Here is an 18,722-nt window from a genome sequence, read left to right on the forward strand (position 1 = left end):
GGTAGTGGCATGGAAACTACAGCAAGAGGCAACATACACCTCCTGTTACTCACCTGTAGAGAGAGCAGAAATGGTTAACCTCTTTACATACATCCACATTAATAAACACACTTCATTTAGATCTCCTTATAGTAAAATATTCTACCATTTAAAGACATGCACAATATCTGCCCAAAACCAAGTAGACTTGTTCAGTTTACAGGCACTCCTTCCTTCCCTCCAAAGTCTGATACGTGAAGATTATTTATTAATCTGTCTTAATCTAGTTTTTTGTGTCTGTCTCTCAATTCATCTCTTCCAACATACACAGAATAAACAGACTAGTTTTTATTATACAAAGAAAGAGACCACCCATTATTCTATTGTATTCACTAAGTTTTTTTTAGCCCCCTGTGTTAGCAATGAAAGGTTTGAGCACTTGGCTCTTCTGCCAAAAGTAAAATGCACACTTACAAACCACCTAACATAGTTCACCATGGCACTGATTTGAAACACAATGCAGACAAGCACTTTGTCTTTCCTATACATGGTTATCAAACAGTGTATTTCTCCACAATAACAACACGTTTATCTTTGATTCTTTTAATAGCTGTTCCTTTGAGCGTATGTCTAAACATACCCTTGGCAATAGTACACAAAGGGAAGAGTAATGATGACGATGGAATGTCTAACCATAATTGCTATTGTTAACTGAATGCCCCTTTTCATTTTACATTAGATCGTTACAACATCTGACTATCCAGGTGCTTCAAAGCTATGGACATTTTCTCATCTCATGCCAGTTAAAGTATTATTGACATCATGTACTGATTGCATCATACGATTCATTGTTCTAGCCATTCATTCATTCACTTTTCATTTCATTTTACTAAGCTACACTGATAATATATTTAAACATTGAGCACTTGGCATAGGAAGGTAGTAGTTATAGACCAATTTAAGGAGGCTAATGTGGTACAATACCCCCATTCTCAGAAGTGTGAGTTCTTTATTTATTCCTTATATTCCTCAAATGTATCCACTACTTATACCCAATGATTGTGTGAATTTATAACAAAAAAGTAAATTATTCTATTTTCATAATAATACATTAGCAGACTATTAACAGCTTCTTAACTTTACACATAAGCTGCAATCCTCAGATTCAAATGCAGATCTACCTTCATATAATTTGGTTTTCATATGAGAAGCACTGTGATCAAAATGAATGGATGGAACAATTTGACAAAACAAAAACTAGCAACAGTCTTTGTATACGTGCTACATGCTAGCACAGTTGGGTGAACCATAATTAGCTAGAGAAGGAGGGCTGGAGATGCTCCGAGGCAGTAGCACACTAGATGGCTGGTTAAGTAGTCATATAGAGCTAGAAGAAGCAGCAGACACAATAGAGAAAGTGCAAAGGGTGGAATCACCATGTATGACTGAAATAGGTGCAGATAGTACACCTTCTTTGAGTTCTTAGTTGTATTCATCGATACCCAATAAAATCATTTTTATCTTCTACTGAAGTACACCAAATTTACATTGTGGATATTACTGCATTTAATGTTCTCTTTGGACAGGTTATACCAGTGGCTTTCAAAAGTTGTTGACCAGGTGAGTTTATCTTTCTTAATGGAAAACTCTGGCAACTACATATTACAATGTTATGCTTTGCATGCTGTATATTATTTATTTATTTATCAGCTTTATATCCCAAAACTTTTATCAATGCCACGCGACTGAATTTTTTTCTCACTGCCACTTTCTTCATGAAAGCCATACTGATGCACTATGACAATGAGTCATTGAGCCATTTATAACTGATCCAAAAAACACTTTCATGAAAGCAGGTCCAGCTGCTGCTAACATCAGAGTTAACAATGTTCCTCATGTCTCACTTTGTAAAGAAAAATAAAAAATTCCAGAGTGTCTCATTAAGAGTCACGTGGCTTCTAAAACTGCACATCTGGCCATGTTGTGTAATGTACTATTTGGAGACCCAGTAGCACAGCTATCACCACCCAAACACAAGTCTACCGGATGGCAAGAAACTGGGAACACTCCCTCTTAGAGCTCATTAGCAAAGCCCATCACGGTTTGCTGCACAACAATAGAGTAAAGCAAATTTAATTGCTTACCATTGACTCATGCATTTTTGGTCATAATAATCCTGTGTATACAGTTTAATAATTACCTTCAGAATAACATATACAAATCAAAAATTTAGGTTAATCGGTCATCTTAAATTAAAGGAATAACTGACTCAGTAACAAAATAGTCCGGTCAGGACCCTGCAGGATGAGCTACAGCAGGTATTAGAGTTTTGTCCACATTTTTAATAAATATTAATGCACCTTGTCAAGTTTTTACAATTAATGGCACAGATCATTCCTATTGGTCTTGATAGTATTTTACTCACCAACCAAGTTATTACAGCAGATTTGGAGCCTGCTGTCAAAAAACAACTAAAATCTGTGGCAAGTGGACCAGAAAATAAACCCCACAGATACTGAATGTTTTTGCATGAAACTGCTTAGTCTCAAAATGTACCAAAGGCTCCATAGCCCAGGTTGCTAGCAGTGCCACATTGCATGTCTGAAGTTGGTACAGTGCACTTTCTCCAGATGTCTCCCAGCCCCAGACTAACAGCCTCCAGTCTCCTACAGTGCCAGTAAAAGAACTATTTGAGGAGTGTATGTTAAAGAGCAACCACCCTTATACATGCCTATCTAAGAAGGCTTCAAGCTGTGAATATAAAGGGTTGTGGTTTCCTTCAAAACGCTTTAGGTGATGCACAACCCAAAAACTATCTTGTGAGTATGAAACGCTTAACCATTATTAACTTGAGAGACGACTGTAAAACCTTTTTTAAAGTATTTTTGGGGAGTATTTTTTTCTTGATGAGATACAGACCACACAACAGAACACTGACAGGGTGAAAAAGGGAAATGAGAGGAAGGAATGACACGCAAAAACGACCCTTACACGGATTTGAACCAGGTACGCTACAGGCTCATGGTCAGCATCTTAAATGCAACAAACACCTGCCATGTCATACAGAGATAGTCAAGGTACCATAGCTTTGAAGGCTGATCCAGGGACACACGTTAGCATATGATAATGTGGATTAAGATGGCGCCAATAAGCTGGCTAACATTTAAAATGAGCAATAATGAGGACTACATTAATAAAAAAACAGTGACTGATAATAGCAAGCAGAATAAATCTCTACTTTTAAATCATACGCAAAGGCAGAAATCACCATCACCACCTTTCATACAAGTCCTGGACAACTTCCTAGAATAAAATAATGATATGCCACAAAAAACTATGAAAAAGAACTGCAAGTGTAGTTACCCAAACTTTAGATTCAGCACTTTTCATCACTGTAACAAGTCTTCAAGACACGGAGCCTGCAGGGTATTCTGGGGTCACTTTGTGAGCCATCCACTCAAAATTGTCAAACCACACACAGATGATGCAGTATGTACAACATAATTTGATCTTGACACATGCCTCTAGCAAAGAGAGCTACTTTGTCTGTCTGCATGAAGTCAATAGAAGTACACTATGACTTGAAAACCATTAATTATCTAACTACACCGCTGGGATCTACCAGTATTGCTTACAGGAGTCTTTTGTTATGTTATTTTACCATGGCAGTACACACAATCCACTGACAACTGTGTGCCTCGAGCGTATCTTTGATTTGATTACAAGGAGAGCTCTGAACAAAGTATGACAGAATCCAGGTTTCCAGCATTTATCTTGACCGAGTGATAATAACAAATAATAAAATCAGTTTGTGATGTAGCACATGTATTGGGTGAAAACTGTGTGGACTACAAATAAGCACATATACAGCAGTCGGCACCAGTTCTGCTAGCCCTCCTTCTCCTTCTTACTAACTGCTTCAACTAATCACAATAATTTTAGTGTCCTTACAACACCAGCTGTAAGTCATCATTCTTATTACCCCTTTTTGTTGTATCCTTCTTTTTCCTGGCAAGAATTTTGAGAGATTTCAAACCCCATGTACCTGCAAAGAAAACAGAGATAACACCAAAAACATCTATTTAATCAATATATTTAAATGTTTTTGTTCACGTTTTAATTCATAAAGCCTACTCTTTATAACTCTTTCTCACTTACTGCTGAAAAAATACTGCAAATATAAAGGTTGCACTGCTGTTTCAAATCAAAAGGCTCCAAAAAGGGGCTTATTATTAGATTACGACTTTGTGTTGTACTTGCATTAAAATTCAGCACAAAGGATGATAAAAGGATGACATAGGTACTGCAATGAACAATAGATTAGCTAATCAATTTCACAGAAAATGAATCCTTGGCAAATTTGACAATAGATTCAAATAATTCGGTAGTTAATTCTTCAAAATGATTCAAACACTTTCTCGTTTAGCATTTGCAAATATGTTGTATATCATTATTAACTTAGCTAAGTGAATATCTTTGAGTGTCTGAGTTGGGCCCAAGGAAATTGTCATAGCGTATTTCACTTTTTTCTCACGTCATGAACTAAACCTTTAATTAAAACAGATTAATTGGAATTGAAAATAGTAGTTGCACCCTGAGATCCCATGGACATTAAAAACTTCAACTGGAACATTAAGCTAACATTAACGTGACTTAACGTGACGTCAAAAAGTTATAAACTTTATAAAATTGCTCTATAATGCTTAGTTATGCCAATAAATTGTTATCAAGTCCATATGTCATTTATAATAAATTAAAAGCTTGTAAAACATAACTGGCAAAGATGATGTGGAGGTAACTTAAGATAACCAAACCGTTTGTTAAAGATGACTAGCTTACTCAGCTAACCTAGCACGAAGTCAAAATTCATCCCAAATGACCCTGAAATACACTAATTTCGTGGTATTTCTAGTACTTTACCTTTTCTTTACAGTCTTCTAGTAATTTTTCTTCAAAGTTATTTCCTCAAGTAACGGTAGACTGACACTTATTTGCCTTCCTCACCACAGCAGCATCCTCACCGTTTCAGACGCACATTTGGAGTCGCTCCCATCCGCCAGAGAGCTGGACTGACGTTAGGACCTCACCAGTCAACCGGCAAAATACGGTACTATTGAGCAGGGGGAACAAAATCTTCATCCCCAAATTACAGCAAAACGTACAATATTGTCGTTCACTAATATCCCCGAAGTTTCAGGTGAGTGAAGCTCTTCTTAATTAAAGTGTTAAATTTAGTTTTAATCCTTGAGACTGGACTGGAGAGGGAGAGAGAGCTTGATGGTGTGAGCAGAGGAAGACAAACTGGCTGGTGCAGGGCAAGGAGGGGGTTGTGTGTGTGTGTGTGTGTGTGTGTGTGTGTGTGTGTGTGTGTGTGTGTGTGTGAGAGAGAGAGAGAGAGAGAGAGAGAGAGAGAGAGAGAGAGAGTAAGTTAAACATCATAAAGCATTTTTATTATTGAGATTGTTTTAAAAGGCAAAAAATAAATGCCAAGGTCCTGGTTTACCGTCATTTTCTGCATCATGCAAATGAATACCTTTCTTTACATACATGTATCCATTTAATACAAATCATTTTTTTTAAATATCATGAAAGTTGCCTGCTGTTTTTTTTTTCTTTTGCATCATGATCATTAGTTAGCATGTTCAGGTACAGGCACATGCACATGACCTACAATTAGTGTCACTGGCTGTATATGTCACCTTTTGACCTGCAGTTGAATGCCAAAAAAGTCATCATGTTTAATGTTTCATGAAATACCAGTTCTAAAACTATTTAAAACATTGCACAGCCACAGTCATCATGGAGATGTGGAAGATTATCCAGTGACAAACAAAGACTTTGTCATTCACACACTTTCAATGGCAAATGTATCCACCCCAGACAGGGCAGTTGCACATGTGCTGCTTTATCAACGACTTGTGGTTAGAGAACATTCAGTGAAGCAAAGCATGTCAAAAATGAGTTGTTAAACATGTCACTAACCGACATCTTTTTGTGTAGAATGCTATGGTTCATTGCAAAATATCTGGTTTGCTCCAGTTCCTTCTAGTCAAGCTGAGTCATGAGTCAGGGTTTCACGCAAAGGGCAAACACAAGACTTTTCAAGACAACACATACTGTATATTTACCACAGTTTTCTTGTAGACTGAGTCTGAGAGTGAACAAACACCAACGGTTTGTTTCATCTTCTTCCATCAGGCTTTGGATACAAATCGTAGATCTGTAAAACTTGTGTTGTCAGGAGTATTTTGCCTTCTGCTACCACGCAATGCACCCAACAAAAAAATGGGTGCTCCACCGATTTTACACATAGAGGTCAGTTTATTCATCCTAGAGAAAGACTGCCTGAAAAAAAGAGCTATATAATGCCACCTGTAGTTCTGATGGCAGCTTTCTAAAGTCCCAGAAAATAAAACAGATGATATGATCAGCCAGTGCACAAACTGGGGGTGTGAAGTTTAAAGATGAGTGCAGTTAACAAGCACGGAGGCTCTAATGAAAAACACAGTGTAGTTGCATTGTAGGAATCCATTGTTTTTGGAATCATACTAGAGATTTAAAGTCGGGATATCTCGACTTCTGCTTCTTCAATTTTGATGATTTTTTTCAAAAAGGCTCCTCTCAGAAGTCCCCCCGCTTCATGGAAGTACAAAATTAAAGGAGTTACCCTTTTAATAACACTTTTTGGCTACTTTTGCCCAAAGGTTCGGCTTTGATATATTTCAGCTACATATTTTACCTTGCATTCCCCATAAGATAATATATTTTATAACCTAATATCCCTCACTGAATGGCCTCTGTTCATTTTTCCTCACACTGCTACAGCTTTAGCAGATAACTCATGAATACATGAGGACTTCTCACGTCACAGTGAGGTTTATTGGTGATATTAAACATCTGCGAGGACATGCAGATACAATTCAAACATTGTTTTATTTTCTGTGGCTGGAAAAAAAAACAAAGTCTTTCTACCGTTCATCTCAAGGACGTTAGACAAATGTCAGCTCACACAGCCCACACCTCCCTCATCCTTCTCTCTCCATCTGTTGCTAACTGACTGTTTCTTTCAGGGAGTGCCACTGCTCAAAGCCATTAGTTTGACTTTTGGCTGGCATTGTATTCCTAAACTATCAGCAAAAGAATCGAGCACAGAGGAGTGGAAACACTCACAACCCTAATCAGCCTGATAGCATTTTGGCATAGGAAGCTCACATCCTAATTCAGAGTGACCTCTTACAAGCCTCAAGTCCCTTAACTGAGTTATCTTTCACCTCAGAAGGCGTAATTGAATGGAGAAAAATCGATGAGGTTATCCATAAAAGCAATCATCGGATAGCACTGGCAATTTAAAGCGCTTCAACAGTTGAGTGTCTACTGTTATTGGTGGGGGAAGGGCTGTATCAGCTGGTATCTGGATATTGACAGGGAGGTACAACAAGAGGCGGCGAGGCTGTCATTGACGAGTTGGAGATCCTCAAATACGATTCGTCATCATTCTCCACAAACTGATGTTAATTGGGTTTTCTACCCACTCACTTACCTCTGGGGGTCGTTGGAAATTGGGTTGGGCAGCAACTTATCTTTTGCCTATTTAACCTTAATAGACACAGCATGTACTCTTTCCTTAACAATGTCAGGCCCAATATGACCTAAATTGAAGGATCAATCCTGGTAGGATCAATTGAGCTGAGAGTTGCAGACGCTAACAGAGAGGTTTTCCAAAGAGTGATGGCTAAATCATATTGGAAAGAGAAGAGGTGGACGATACGTACATAATAAAAGCAGTGGGAGTGAGGGCTACAAGTGTTTTGTACAGTCAGCTTACAGTCAGCCAGTGACATTATCATTATGGGTCCTGGACTGACAACAGAAAATATAATGGTAGACAACAACAATGACATGGAATCACCCGAGGGGTGAGGTGACAGAATAAATCAGAGAGATGGAATCGGATGTGGAGGGAGAACAATGTTGAAGAGATTGAATGCAAGGATAGATGTCTATGTTTTATCTGATTTGACAGAGGCCAAACTAGAAAAGAAGAAGGCATTATAAAGGAATGCAGAAACGGGGTTATAGCAGGTGAAATGAATACGAAATGAACTGAACTCCATGCAACTTAAAAAAGCTGAACCAACACATTACTTGTCTGACTTCAGCAGCGTCTCAGACTCACATGATGACATGGAGCACACACGAACACCACGTCATCTCCGCCATCACAGCCTTTGAGCCATTGCTGTCATATTGTCATAAATTCACAGCAGCACTACTGTTTACGCCAAAGAATCCATCCTTCTGTTCTTGTCACTTGGTTTTCTAATTAATCCAGTGCAACACATCTCCCTGATAGCTTGAATGACTGGTGTATTGTAAGAACTGACAGAAGTCTGTCACTGCACAGGACCCTCCTGAGCTTTGATAGAGGTACTCAGATTTGGCGCCATCTTCTGGTCAAGAGATGTACACAGAAGTTATGATTTGCACACACAAACCAGTGGTTCTCAATTTATTTTGGCTTGTGGCCCCTACAAAAAACGCTATGTCCTCTTGTGACCCCTCACCAAAAGACTATTACTTTATTTAAGGGCATCTCAATTAAAGTTGGTATTTCTTGAGGGAGTTTTATTGGCATGAAGAGGTGAAAAAAATCAAAAATATTTCACAAGAAAACTAGAATTACCTCCTGACGGTTGTATGCCTCCACCAATCAGCCAAGTTGCAGAAAATACTTTCACAACCTCCCGCCCCGAATCACAGCATTGAATAATGGCCAGAAGTGTTTTTGCAGAACATTATGATGTCACAGTGAAGTTGACCTTAGACCGTTTGGATATAAAATGTCATTACTTCATTTTATCCTCATAGACATTTGAGTTAAATTGTGTCATAATTAGTGAATGAATTTGTGAGTTGTGGCCAAAAACCTATTTTGTGAGGTCACCGTGAACTTGACCTTTGACCTTTGACCTTTGACCACCAACTTCTTATCAATTCATCCTCAATTCCAGATGAATGTTTGTGCCAAATTTGAAGTTCCCTTAAAGCATTACTGAGATATTGCAGATGGACGGACTCTGGCCCCTGAGTGACACCCGAGTTTTTCTTCCTCAATCTTTTAAAGGGTTAAGCTTATTGTTACTTCTCTCTTATGTTTGACCTTCACGGTGCAGAATGATGTATGAGCAGAGTTTGACACTAGAAGGCTGTTAAGTGTAGAAATCTATGACGGACAAATTATTATTCAAAGCAGTGTATCTTTACATGTCATGTCAGGACATGTCCGGAGGGGACCTTTAATCATAGTCAGGTTTTTGCTGGGAACCACTGCGAACTGCAAACTGTGCGACTTAAGCTCAGATTTTCAAACTTTAAAAGGTTAATTCGCAAAAGTGAATTTCACAGCCTTTAGGCAAGTGATTTTTCACTAAATTCTTTCTTGAGCTTGACAGACACAATACGTGTTCATATCACAGGAAGCTAATGTTTGTATCCCTCAGTTTTCTCTAGCTGTGATGGAAACCTGCAATCCTAGAACAGAGGCATTTTTTTAGATCAGTGGTTGACACACTGTATGTGTGAAACAACACAGGAAATAGTCTGGTAAAAGATACACTACTACAGTAGCCATACCTGTTCAATGCAGCCTTAAAAAAACAGCAAAGATGCATGTGTTTGACTCCACTGGAAATCCATAATCTGGTCGTGACAGGGGTGGATATATTCAAATGACAAATTTCAGCAGAGCCTCACTGAATAAAAGGACACTGATCTTAGACCATAACTCACAAGTCTGCATCTTCTTCTGTATTTACAGGTGGAGCTAATTAATGTGACTTTAGCCTTAAAATGCTTGTGAAAATACTTATCCAGGTCAGAGGAGAAAGCCACTATTGCATTGTGAACTGTTATCGTCCCTTGGCATTTCTGTTATCTAGTCATACCATCCATATCTACTCCCTATCTACACCCAGCAGTCTGCATCCACTTTGAGTGACTGCCCTGGCGTCTGTGTTGACACATTTATTCATCTCATCTCTTATGTCTTCTCAAATCATCACATCTCAGTGCTGCTGTCCATCTTTCCTCTCCTCCCTCTATACTTGCTGACTGTCTTCCCACTGACCCTGCCACCCCCACACTTCTGTCTGCACCCTCATCCATTCTCCTCTAATCCTGCTTCTGTCTTCACTCTGTCCTTTGGCTGTCTGAAGTCCTGCGAGTTGAGAAAGTGGCTTGGATGACTCCTCTCACTCCGGGTCACCTCTGCCCTCCCTCCACTGCTTCTGCCTCTGCTGCTAAATCAACATGTCACCTACTTTGAGACAAAGGATTACATGCTCACTGTCCCTTCCCCTAAATCACTCCCCCATCCTGTTTTTAATTTTTTTGACACTGGCTTGACATTGTCTCACCCTAAACTTAAAACAGTGACTTCAGCAAATACATACCAGCATCACGCCATTTATTTCCTCTCAAAATTCTTGACCCAAATTGGCTCCTTTCTACTGAGACGTTATTGGTCTCTTAAAATGCTACTTTTGCTTTTTAATGTTGTCATCCTCCTAAACACTCAATCTCAACTGACATATCCCACACTATTTTCAAGAATACATTGACCCTTTCCCACAGCATATTTTTATTATTGTGTTTCATTGGCCTAATTTACAGTAGGCTATAGTTCACTCTTTCCTTTTACCAAAACAATGTCAACCTGAGGTCCTTTCAGTACCTGAATTGTCTAGTTTAATATCACATGATCTGTTTGATTCAGTCATTTAGTCTATGAAATTTCACAAAATGGTGAAACATGGTGAAAAAATTGTGGAAAAATGTCCAGTCCAAATAGTCAATCATAAAATCATTCTATTAAATATAAAAATACTGTATTCAAAATACATATTAAAGACGAAAAAAATTTGTTGATTAATTGATTAGTCAATCAACAGAAAAATGATTTATCGTCATTAAAAGTATTTTTTTAAGCAAATATCCCTCAATATCCCCAGATAAAGCTTCTCATTTCTGAATATTTGCTGCTCCGTTTGAACTATATAGGCTATATATCATCATATATAGGCTATATGATGATGATGATGATGATGATGATGATGGTCATGATGATGATGATGATGATGATGATCATCATCATCATGAGCCTAATTGACCGTTCAGGGATATAACTGTGAGATAATAGTTTATCATCACAGTTATGAAGCACACAACAGAAAACAGATGAATCAGATAATGGCTTTATATTCCTGGTACAATGATGCATTACACACATACTTGAAGTTGTGATTAGAAGTACATTCTGCAAAGATACAGCAAACCACAAAAAAGGCAGCATTTTAGTCAAGAAGAGTCCTAACAACACATCATTTTATTTGGTTGTTGTGTCATTGTCTTTAAAATCATATTAAGAACACTATCGTTTAAGGATGTGGGGTCATTTCACATCCCAGAAAATGTCAAATGTCAAGTTTTTCTTCCTGTTTAAGCTTAAATCTATTTGTCATGATATCAAGTATAGTGCTTAATTATTGCACAAAACTCAGTGGAAGTCTTACTGGTACAGTTAAAGTAAACTGAAGTACCTGTGTTACACTTTTAATGATTCTAACATCAGAAGGAGTAAAGCTCACAGAACTTTAGTCTCCTACTCACAAAGCATGAATGGATTAGATTTAGATCTCAAAGAATTTCAGGGTCAAACTCCAGCTGCATTAATTTTTAATCACAAATGAACACTTTGTTCTTAGAGCAGCACATCTGAAAGTGCACATAAACACATTTCCATAAATATAGATTATTACTGTTATGTTAGCTTGTTAACACTTTCTTCTCTACTCCCTGAGAAATTAAAACACTGGTTAAAGTAAATCTCCAGCACTTACACAGCATTATGTTGTTTTTCAAGGCTAGAAGTATTTCATTAATTAGCAAACGCTTTTCATCAGCACCCAAACCTTCTTACTGGTAACTGTAACGGCTTGACGAAGATGTACATGATTCTATATTGTTAGAGATATTTAAAATACAAAATGGATACAAATATACACTCAAATATTTTGTACTACCTCTGGCCTGAAGTCACAATATCAGCGAACCTTAGATAGGCTGCAAAAATCAACAGATGTACAGTACACATGTAGGAATTTAGACCGCTTATTGTAAACATGATGGAAAAATGACAATAGGACCTTGCAACACAATATTCCACCAGTCCCTGAATTTGAACATAATAATAAAATGCTAAAAACAGATTCAGTGAATACAACTGCTCTTCTATATATTCTTAAATACATTTCCCAGTCACTGTCATGAATTTAGTGAGGCAAAATGAGGTTACATGTTGAGTTAATTCTGCAAATATATACCAGAGAGGCTGATGCCAACACCATTCTCTCACACCACTGTACTTGAACTGGGAATACCTTCAAACATAAAGAAGATGTTGGACTTCTTAGAGAACATAAATCTTCCCCAACGTATTCAGCCTTTTATCAATACCAATATTCAATACGAATATTCATTATAAGAGGATTAAGTGAGTGCTAACTAATGACTACACAAACAGAATTTAAAATCTTCAATTGGTGCATTTCATTACAGTTTATTTCATTGTTTCAGAGACAGAGTGTATAATAGTGGGGCCAAAGTGCAGGCATATGGCTACAGCGTTCCCTTTGGATCACATGCTGGTGTAGATTACGTCTGTATAATCAAGCCCTAGATTAGGTTTCAGTAATGAATGGTTCAAGAGTGCACAGGTAGTGTGCCTGCCTCTCTGTCACCTTATCCCTGCTCTACACCGTTCTTGTCCTTGCCCGACACAACATGTGTGGTCTTTTGTTCCAGATAGTGCTATAACACCTGATCCTAGTTATGTGTCCATTGTCGAGGCCTTGGATGAAGTGTTAACGTGCTTTGAACTAGAAGAAGAAGCCATTCAACACAGAGACCCTCCAGAGATGGAATAGGTTTAAGTTGTTGTTCTTGGTCAGTAAAATCTCTGCACTCTATAACAGCACATGTGACCCAAAATTTCACAGCTAACATTGCTCAAAAATGTCAGCTGCAGTGAGATGTTGAAATGTAAAGCAAATTACATTCACATCGAAGGGGATTGGTGTGTTAAATGAGCTGACTGCATTGGATTTAGTTCCACTCCAGAGCAAACTAGACACAATTTTGGTTAAGAAGACCTTTAGTATCTTGATCAGACTTTAGAATCCAAACTTAGTGCATCATTAAATACTGCATATCTCCATTATTGATCCTGATAATCTTAACTACTGAGCTTATCTATTTGCATTCCATTGGGAGTCCTGTCCTGCATACTGCACCTACTACTGCCTAACACTGTATACACACTTAATACTCAATAATTAAGTAGTTCTCTACACTTAGACAAATACGTTTTGGGAAAAATGCTCAATCTCTTCCTTGCTGAGAATTACATGAAAAATACCACTCTCTTTCAAAATATGCTGCTGGTTAGCTTAGCATAAAATTTCTTGACCGGAATGAGTAACTTCCTGGAGTCTGGCTGAGATTCAGGTTTCACTGTCAAAATGAGTTTTACAGGTGCTAGCAGGTGGATTTTGTTACCTGTAGAATGGTTAAGCTAAGTTTTTCCTCCTGTTTCCAGTGTGTGTCTTAAGCTAAGCTAACCAGCTGCTGGTTCCAGCTACATATTTAGACTGATCATCACATCCAACTCTCAGCAAGAAAGCGAATAAGCTTATCTCCCAAAACGTCAAACTATTCCTTTGAAACATTCGATTCAAATAGATGCACACTGTTTGGCTACATCAAGTTGTAACAAGTGTGGCTAATGTAAAATCATGCATACCTGCTGGTCACCAGTACTAGGGTTGGTGCACCTTTGTTATATTTTCCCCCTTCTTTCACGCTCTCTTTCACACACACACACACACACACACACACACACACACACACACACACACACACACACACACACACACACACACAAACGCACAAACGCACACATCTCATCTCTCCATTATTTTCTTCAGGCTGTCCACAATGTCCTCACCACTGGCCCAAGGAACTACATTTGCCTTGAACATGGCTTCCTGGGACTGCTGCATCCCCTGCAGCAGCCGGTGCATGGGGAAGTCCCTCCTGGGGAAGGCCGTGTCTCTGGGCCCCAGAACCAGAGAGGGACAGATGTCATTGGCCCCATCTCCAATATAGAACACCCTCTGGAAGGGGGCACCACCACGCTCCTTTTGCCGAGCCGCCAGATACTCCCGAAGGATCACCTGCTTGCACATGTTGTCAGGACATCGGGAGCACGAGTGGGAGTGGAAAGGGAGCAGCACGAGCCGACCAGTTGCATCAAAACTGGCCGGGTTTGTGAAAATCTTCCGAAAAAGGTGATGCACCCCAGCACGCTTCAGCCACGTCTCAATGAAGTACATGTTGGCGTCTGAGACCACCACTAACTCAAAATCATCCTGGTGGCTCTGCAAATACTGGAGGAGGTTCAGGAGGCCAGGCGTTGGTGGGATCCTCTCTATTGATGAGTGGATGGAGTCCTTAGACACACCCTCCTCCGCCATGTAGGCCAACACCTTCTGCATCTGCTCGTTGTAATGCCCCTCCCTGTAGCTGTTCTTCAGCCAGTCAGGAAGCCGCTGGCCAGGCAGAGCACGCACCACAGCATCATCACTGCTCTCATTGATGATGGTCTCATCAAAGTCGAACAACACCAGGAAGCGCTGTTCCCGTGGCACCGCATGAGTTAAGTTTGATGGAGCTGTCATCTTTGGTGTCTGGAGAAAGTGAGTGGTCCCTCTCTGAGAAAAGGAATGAAACACGATCATAAAGTTGTTTTTTTTCTTTATCAAAGACAACTGATACTGTACAGAACAGTAGTGTGTTATTGCAACCCACTCTAAAAATAAAATGTTAACGGCAGGATGCCAAAACATCACATTGCTGTGTACAGGGAATGAAAGCGCACTGAAACATGCATGGGTTAAGGAAACATCAAAATGTTTAAATACTCTTTATTATGCTGTAAGCTACTGGGGAAACATTTACAAGACACAAGACATTTACAACATTTACAAGAGGAAAGGAAGAGAGCATAGTTTAAATTAAACAAAAGCAACACATAAACAGGATGCCCAAAATGTTTAAATAACTGTGCTGATATGCAGCACACAGTCATACACTTCCTATCCTGATAGCACTTTTCCACAGAGACATTTGTTCATTCCTTTAGGTTTGAGGGGGGAAAAACAACTCACTCGGACATTTGTTTATATATACAGCATGTCTCAGCCAGATCACAGACCAATGCCAGTTCCATATTAACATCGCCAATATATTTGTAGCACAGGGCTTCCACTGTTGGACACGTGTTGTAACTTGAGTGAAGCGGGAGCTGTTATGTCACAGCATACTTTTACCATAAGTGGAACAAACATGAGGGGCAATGTCAAGTCAGCAATGGTGGGATGTAAAAAGCGAATCTATCTGTACTCTACAGGACAGTTTCAATTACTACGTTTGGGGAATTTGTATTTTATGCTACTTTATATTTCTACTCCAATACACACGAGTAATTGCACTTTTTTACTCCTACTACAAAGCCAAAACGCAGTTAATACAAATTTGGTCAAAAGTGAGTTATAGAAAGAATATTTGATTAGCCTAGCTTATCAGAGTAGCTTTAAATACCATATTTAAATGTATTTAGCCGAATTAAATATTATTTAATGAAGCTAACTCATTAGAAGAAAGTGGTTGAAGATATTGTAGAGACTACATTTTCGCTGCACTCTTTAGATTGTCGAAGCATCCAGTGCACTTTCTGTAAATGTTTTTAGCCTTTGATGTTAGGTCTTGGACAATGGTCAATAATTATGTTTTACACTTTATATATCTGTCCTCAGTTTGTCCTCCTTACTTCAAAGCCTTTTTTTTTCTCAACTTCACTGTTTCTGCAGTTACTAGACATACACATACAAAACACATGATCATGTTATCAAATGACACATTCTTGTAGAATACACTAACAGAATATAAAGTAGTTCAAATTACCTCAACCTTGAGCAGATACAACATTAATATTGTATTAATTTATCAGTGACCCTAAATAGTAATAATAAAACAATGGCACAATAATATTCTGCATGAGTACCCTGATATTGATACTCTTGATGATATGCACTTTTTCTTGTAAGTGATTTTGTTTCACAATATGTTTCTACTTTACTTATAGTAAGCCAAAGGTCTGAGAAGGGACCTGCCCTGACAAGGTTCAGATAATGTTACTAGATCAGCCTGTTCGACAAGCAACTTGCACAATCTATTAATGCAAACTGTCTACATCCACACACCACTGTAGCAGAAGGCACTAGGATTATGCCTGACCCTATTGCCTCATAGAAAGTGGAAAGTGCTGCCAAATGATAACATTGACCAGAATTAGATTGGGCCCAAAGAATATACCACATAATCATCAAACAAACAGACTTAAAAATAATTGTATATATTACCTTGTATGTAAAAACACACACATAAAAATATGTTTTGTATAAATTACACATAAATATAGGTATTTATATGCAATGTTCTGGGTTTGCGGGAAGCTTGGCCTGTATGGACATGAGGAAATGCATAGCCTACATACCTTTTTTTTTTTTTTTTTTTTACTGACAATGTCAGCTCATTGACAGTGAGACCAGCTGGTTTGGTGCTCAGGGATCTAAATGTCCTGTAACCTACAGTTTGGTTGCACGGACGCATTGTGCCAAGTGAGCGTGCGCCTGGTCTCCAACAGTAACTACATTATTAATAGGACATATTTACACACTAAGCTATCTAATTTTAACCCCGGAGCGCTATTCCTGTACGAGAGGTTACCACTGAAAGTCATTAGCGCGGCTGTGTCAGGAGTCGTTAGGCTGACCGGGTATAGGCTACTGCACGTCCTAGCGGCAAAGATTAAAAGGCACATTCAAACAGTAAAATCATACACAGAGCAAAAGAAGCGGAGAGAACCCCGTTTGAGGGTTAAGACAGAAAAAGAGGCCTACCGGTGGCGAGCATAAGAGCGGGGATGGTAGGCTAGGTGCCCGGCTCCGGCGACCGCATCCCAGTCAGCATAAAGATTTTTTAAAGGAGACTCCCTCGGCAGCACAGAGGGTATTCCCATTTAAAGCCGCTGCGTCAAGTTGACCCGAGCAAACATAGTACATCCGCCTTCCCCTTTCTAATTAAAAGCACCACAGAAGAACATTCACTTTGGAAGTAATTTACAAAAACAGAAAATAAACCAACGAGCTTAACACTTTATAATACAGCCGTGATTTAAAGTGTAATTCAGTTATATGTATGGCAAACCGTTTTTTATTTTTTTGTTTTTTTTACCGGTTCCCACTGGAATTTAAATGCAGGTAAAATGGAAGAAAACAGTGAGTAGCAACTCAAAATGTTTTCTTTGTAAAATATTATGTCTGAGCTGTTGTATTGGATTGTATTCAAGTTTACAAGTGTACCTAATATCTCAAATACAACTGAAATTGTTATTTTAAAACGAAATTTGTAATTATTTTTTTTAAACACAATTGAGTAAATTCAAATATGGTGAAATCATCATTCAATTGTATGCATGTTATTTACACACTTAAGAGTTGTTCCAAAAGTTACAAATTTATTTCATCATCTATGTGTGAAAAAAAAACTTAAGAATTAATTCTCTTTCACCTGGGATTCGCCTTTTTTTTTTCTTTTTTTGCAAAGGAGATGCTTCCACCTTTCTTAATGTTGTTTCCCACTGGCTTCTCCACCACTGCAGTTCAGTACCACTGATGTAACTATGTCATAAAGTACAGTGTTGTAAATTGTTTAGTGATTTTATATTCAAAGTACATTTTAGTCTGACAACAATATTAACAGATCCACTAATAACTGAGATGATTGAAGATCAAACAGCTGTTGCCCTGCAGAAGAGCCACATGCTGTAGTTTAAACATATGTTGTCACTTTGGCTTGTGCTGGAAAGTTCCATCTAAAAATACATGATGGCATTTCTTTCGAGACAGCAGCAGCTACAAGTATAGGACTGCCATTCACTCCAGACAGCTGAGGCTTAAACAAAGGGCATCTTCTAATTTCACAAGACTGTGTCAAGTATCTGAACTACAAAAGGCTGGAAAAACTAAGATAAATGTCTAGATTTACATTCTGCTGATAAAGAGGAAGGAGATAATGAGCATAATGTTATCACTGCATCAGAACATCAGCTCAGCTCAGCTTCCCCACCCATTATAAACACACTGTAGTCTGTATGCTCAGATCTTTGTGATAATTTGCACAGAAAGATGAGGGAATATAAAATCATACATCTTCAATTTATTTCTAGGTTTTTGGATCAAACTATAGAGGCTCTGTGTGAAGGTTTTGTCTGCGTCTTAGTTTTAATGGGAGATGGGTCCTAAACTCGGCATTCTGTATAACCTACAACACATTTATCAAGGGTGGAGAGTAGCTAAATGCAGGTTCAAGTGTAGCAGGACTAAAGCTACATTATTTTTGCATCACCTGTACATTTGTACAGTGTTTACATTTTATGGCATTTGTACTTCAGACCTTTAAATGTCAGGGTTTCAGATCAGCCAATAAAGCCAATAAATGTGTTTTAAATAAATGGAAGGAAAGCTGAGTGGCATTTATTTGACTCTTTTCCTGTTGCTGATTTA

General features: G+C 38.5%; 1 protein-coding gene across 1 annotated transcript; it reads right to left on the minus strand.

Annotated features, from left to right (window-relative positions):
* Nucleotides 1-13,997: 13,997 nt before the first annotated feature.
* Nucleotides 13,998-17,081, minus strand: LOC111220061 (probable phosphatase phospho1). Its single transcript, XM_022743007.1, has 2 exons — nucleotides 17,058-17,081; nucleotides 13,998-14,807 (listed from the first exon to the last, which is right to left on the minus strand). The coding sequence occupies exon 2, from the start codon at nucleotides 14,772-14,774 to the stop codon at nucleotides 13,998-14,000; it is 777 nt and encodes a 258-aa protein (XP_022598728.1). The 5' UTR covers nucleotides 14,775-14,807; nucleotides 17,058-17,081.
* Between the last annotated feature and the right edge of the window lie 1,641 nt (nucleotides 17,082-18,722).

This window comes from Seriola dumerili, unplaced genomic scaffold, assembly GCF_002260705.1.
Source record: "Seriola dumerili isolate Sdu_G_001 unplaced genomic scaffold, Sdu_1.0 BDQW01000068.1, whole genome shotgun sequence".
In the NCBI taxonomy this organism is placed as follows: Eukaryota; Metazoa; Chordata; class Actinopteri; order Carangiformes; family Carangidae; genus Seriola; species Seriola dumerili.

Bases quoted from the DNA above. Each gene is read 5' to 3' on its own strand.
- LOC111220061 (XM_022743007.1), bottom strand. From the start codon at position 14,774: ATGACAGCTCCATCAAACTTAACTCATGCGGTGCCACGGGAACAGCGC.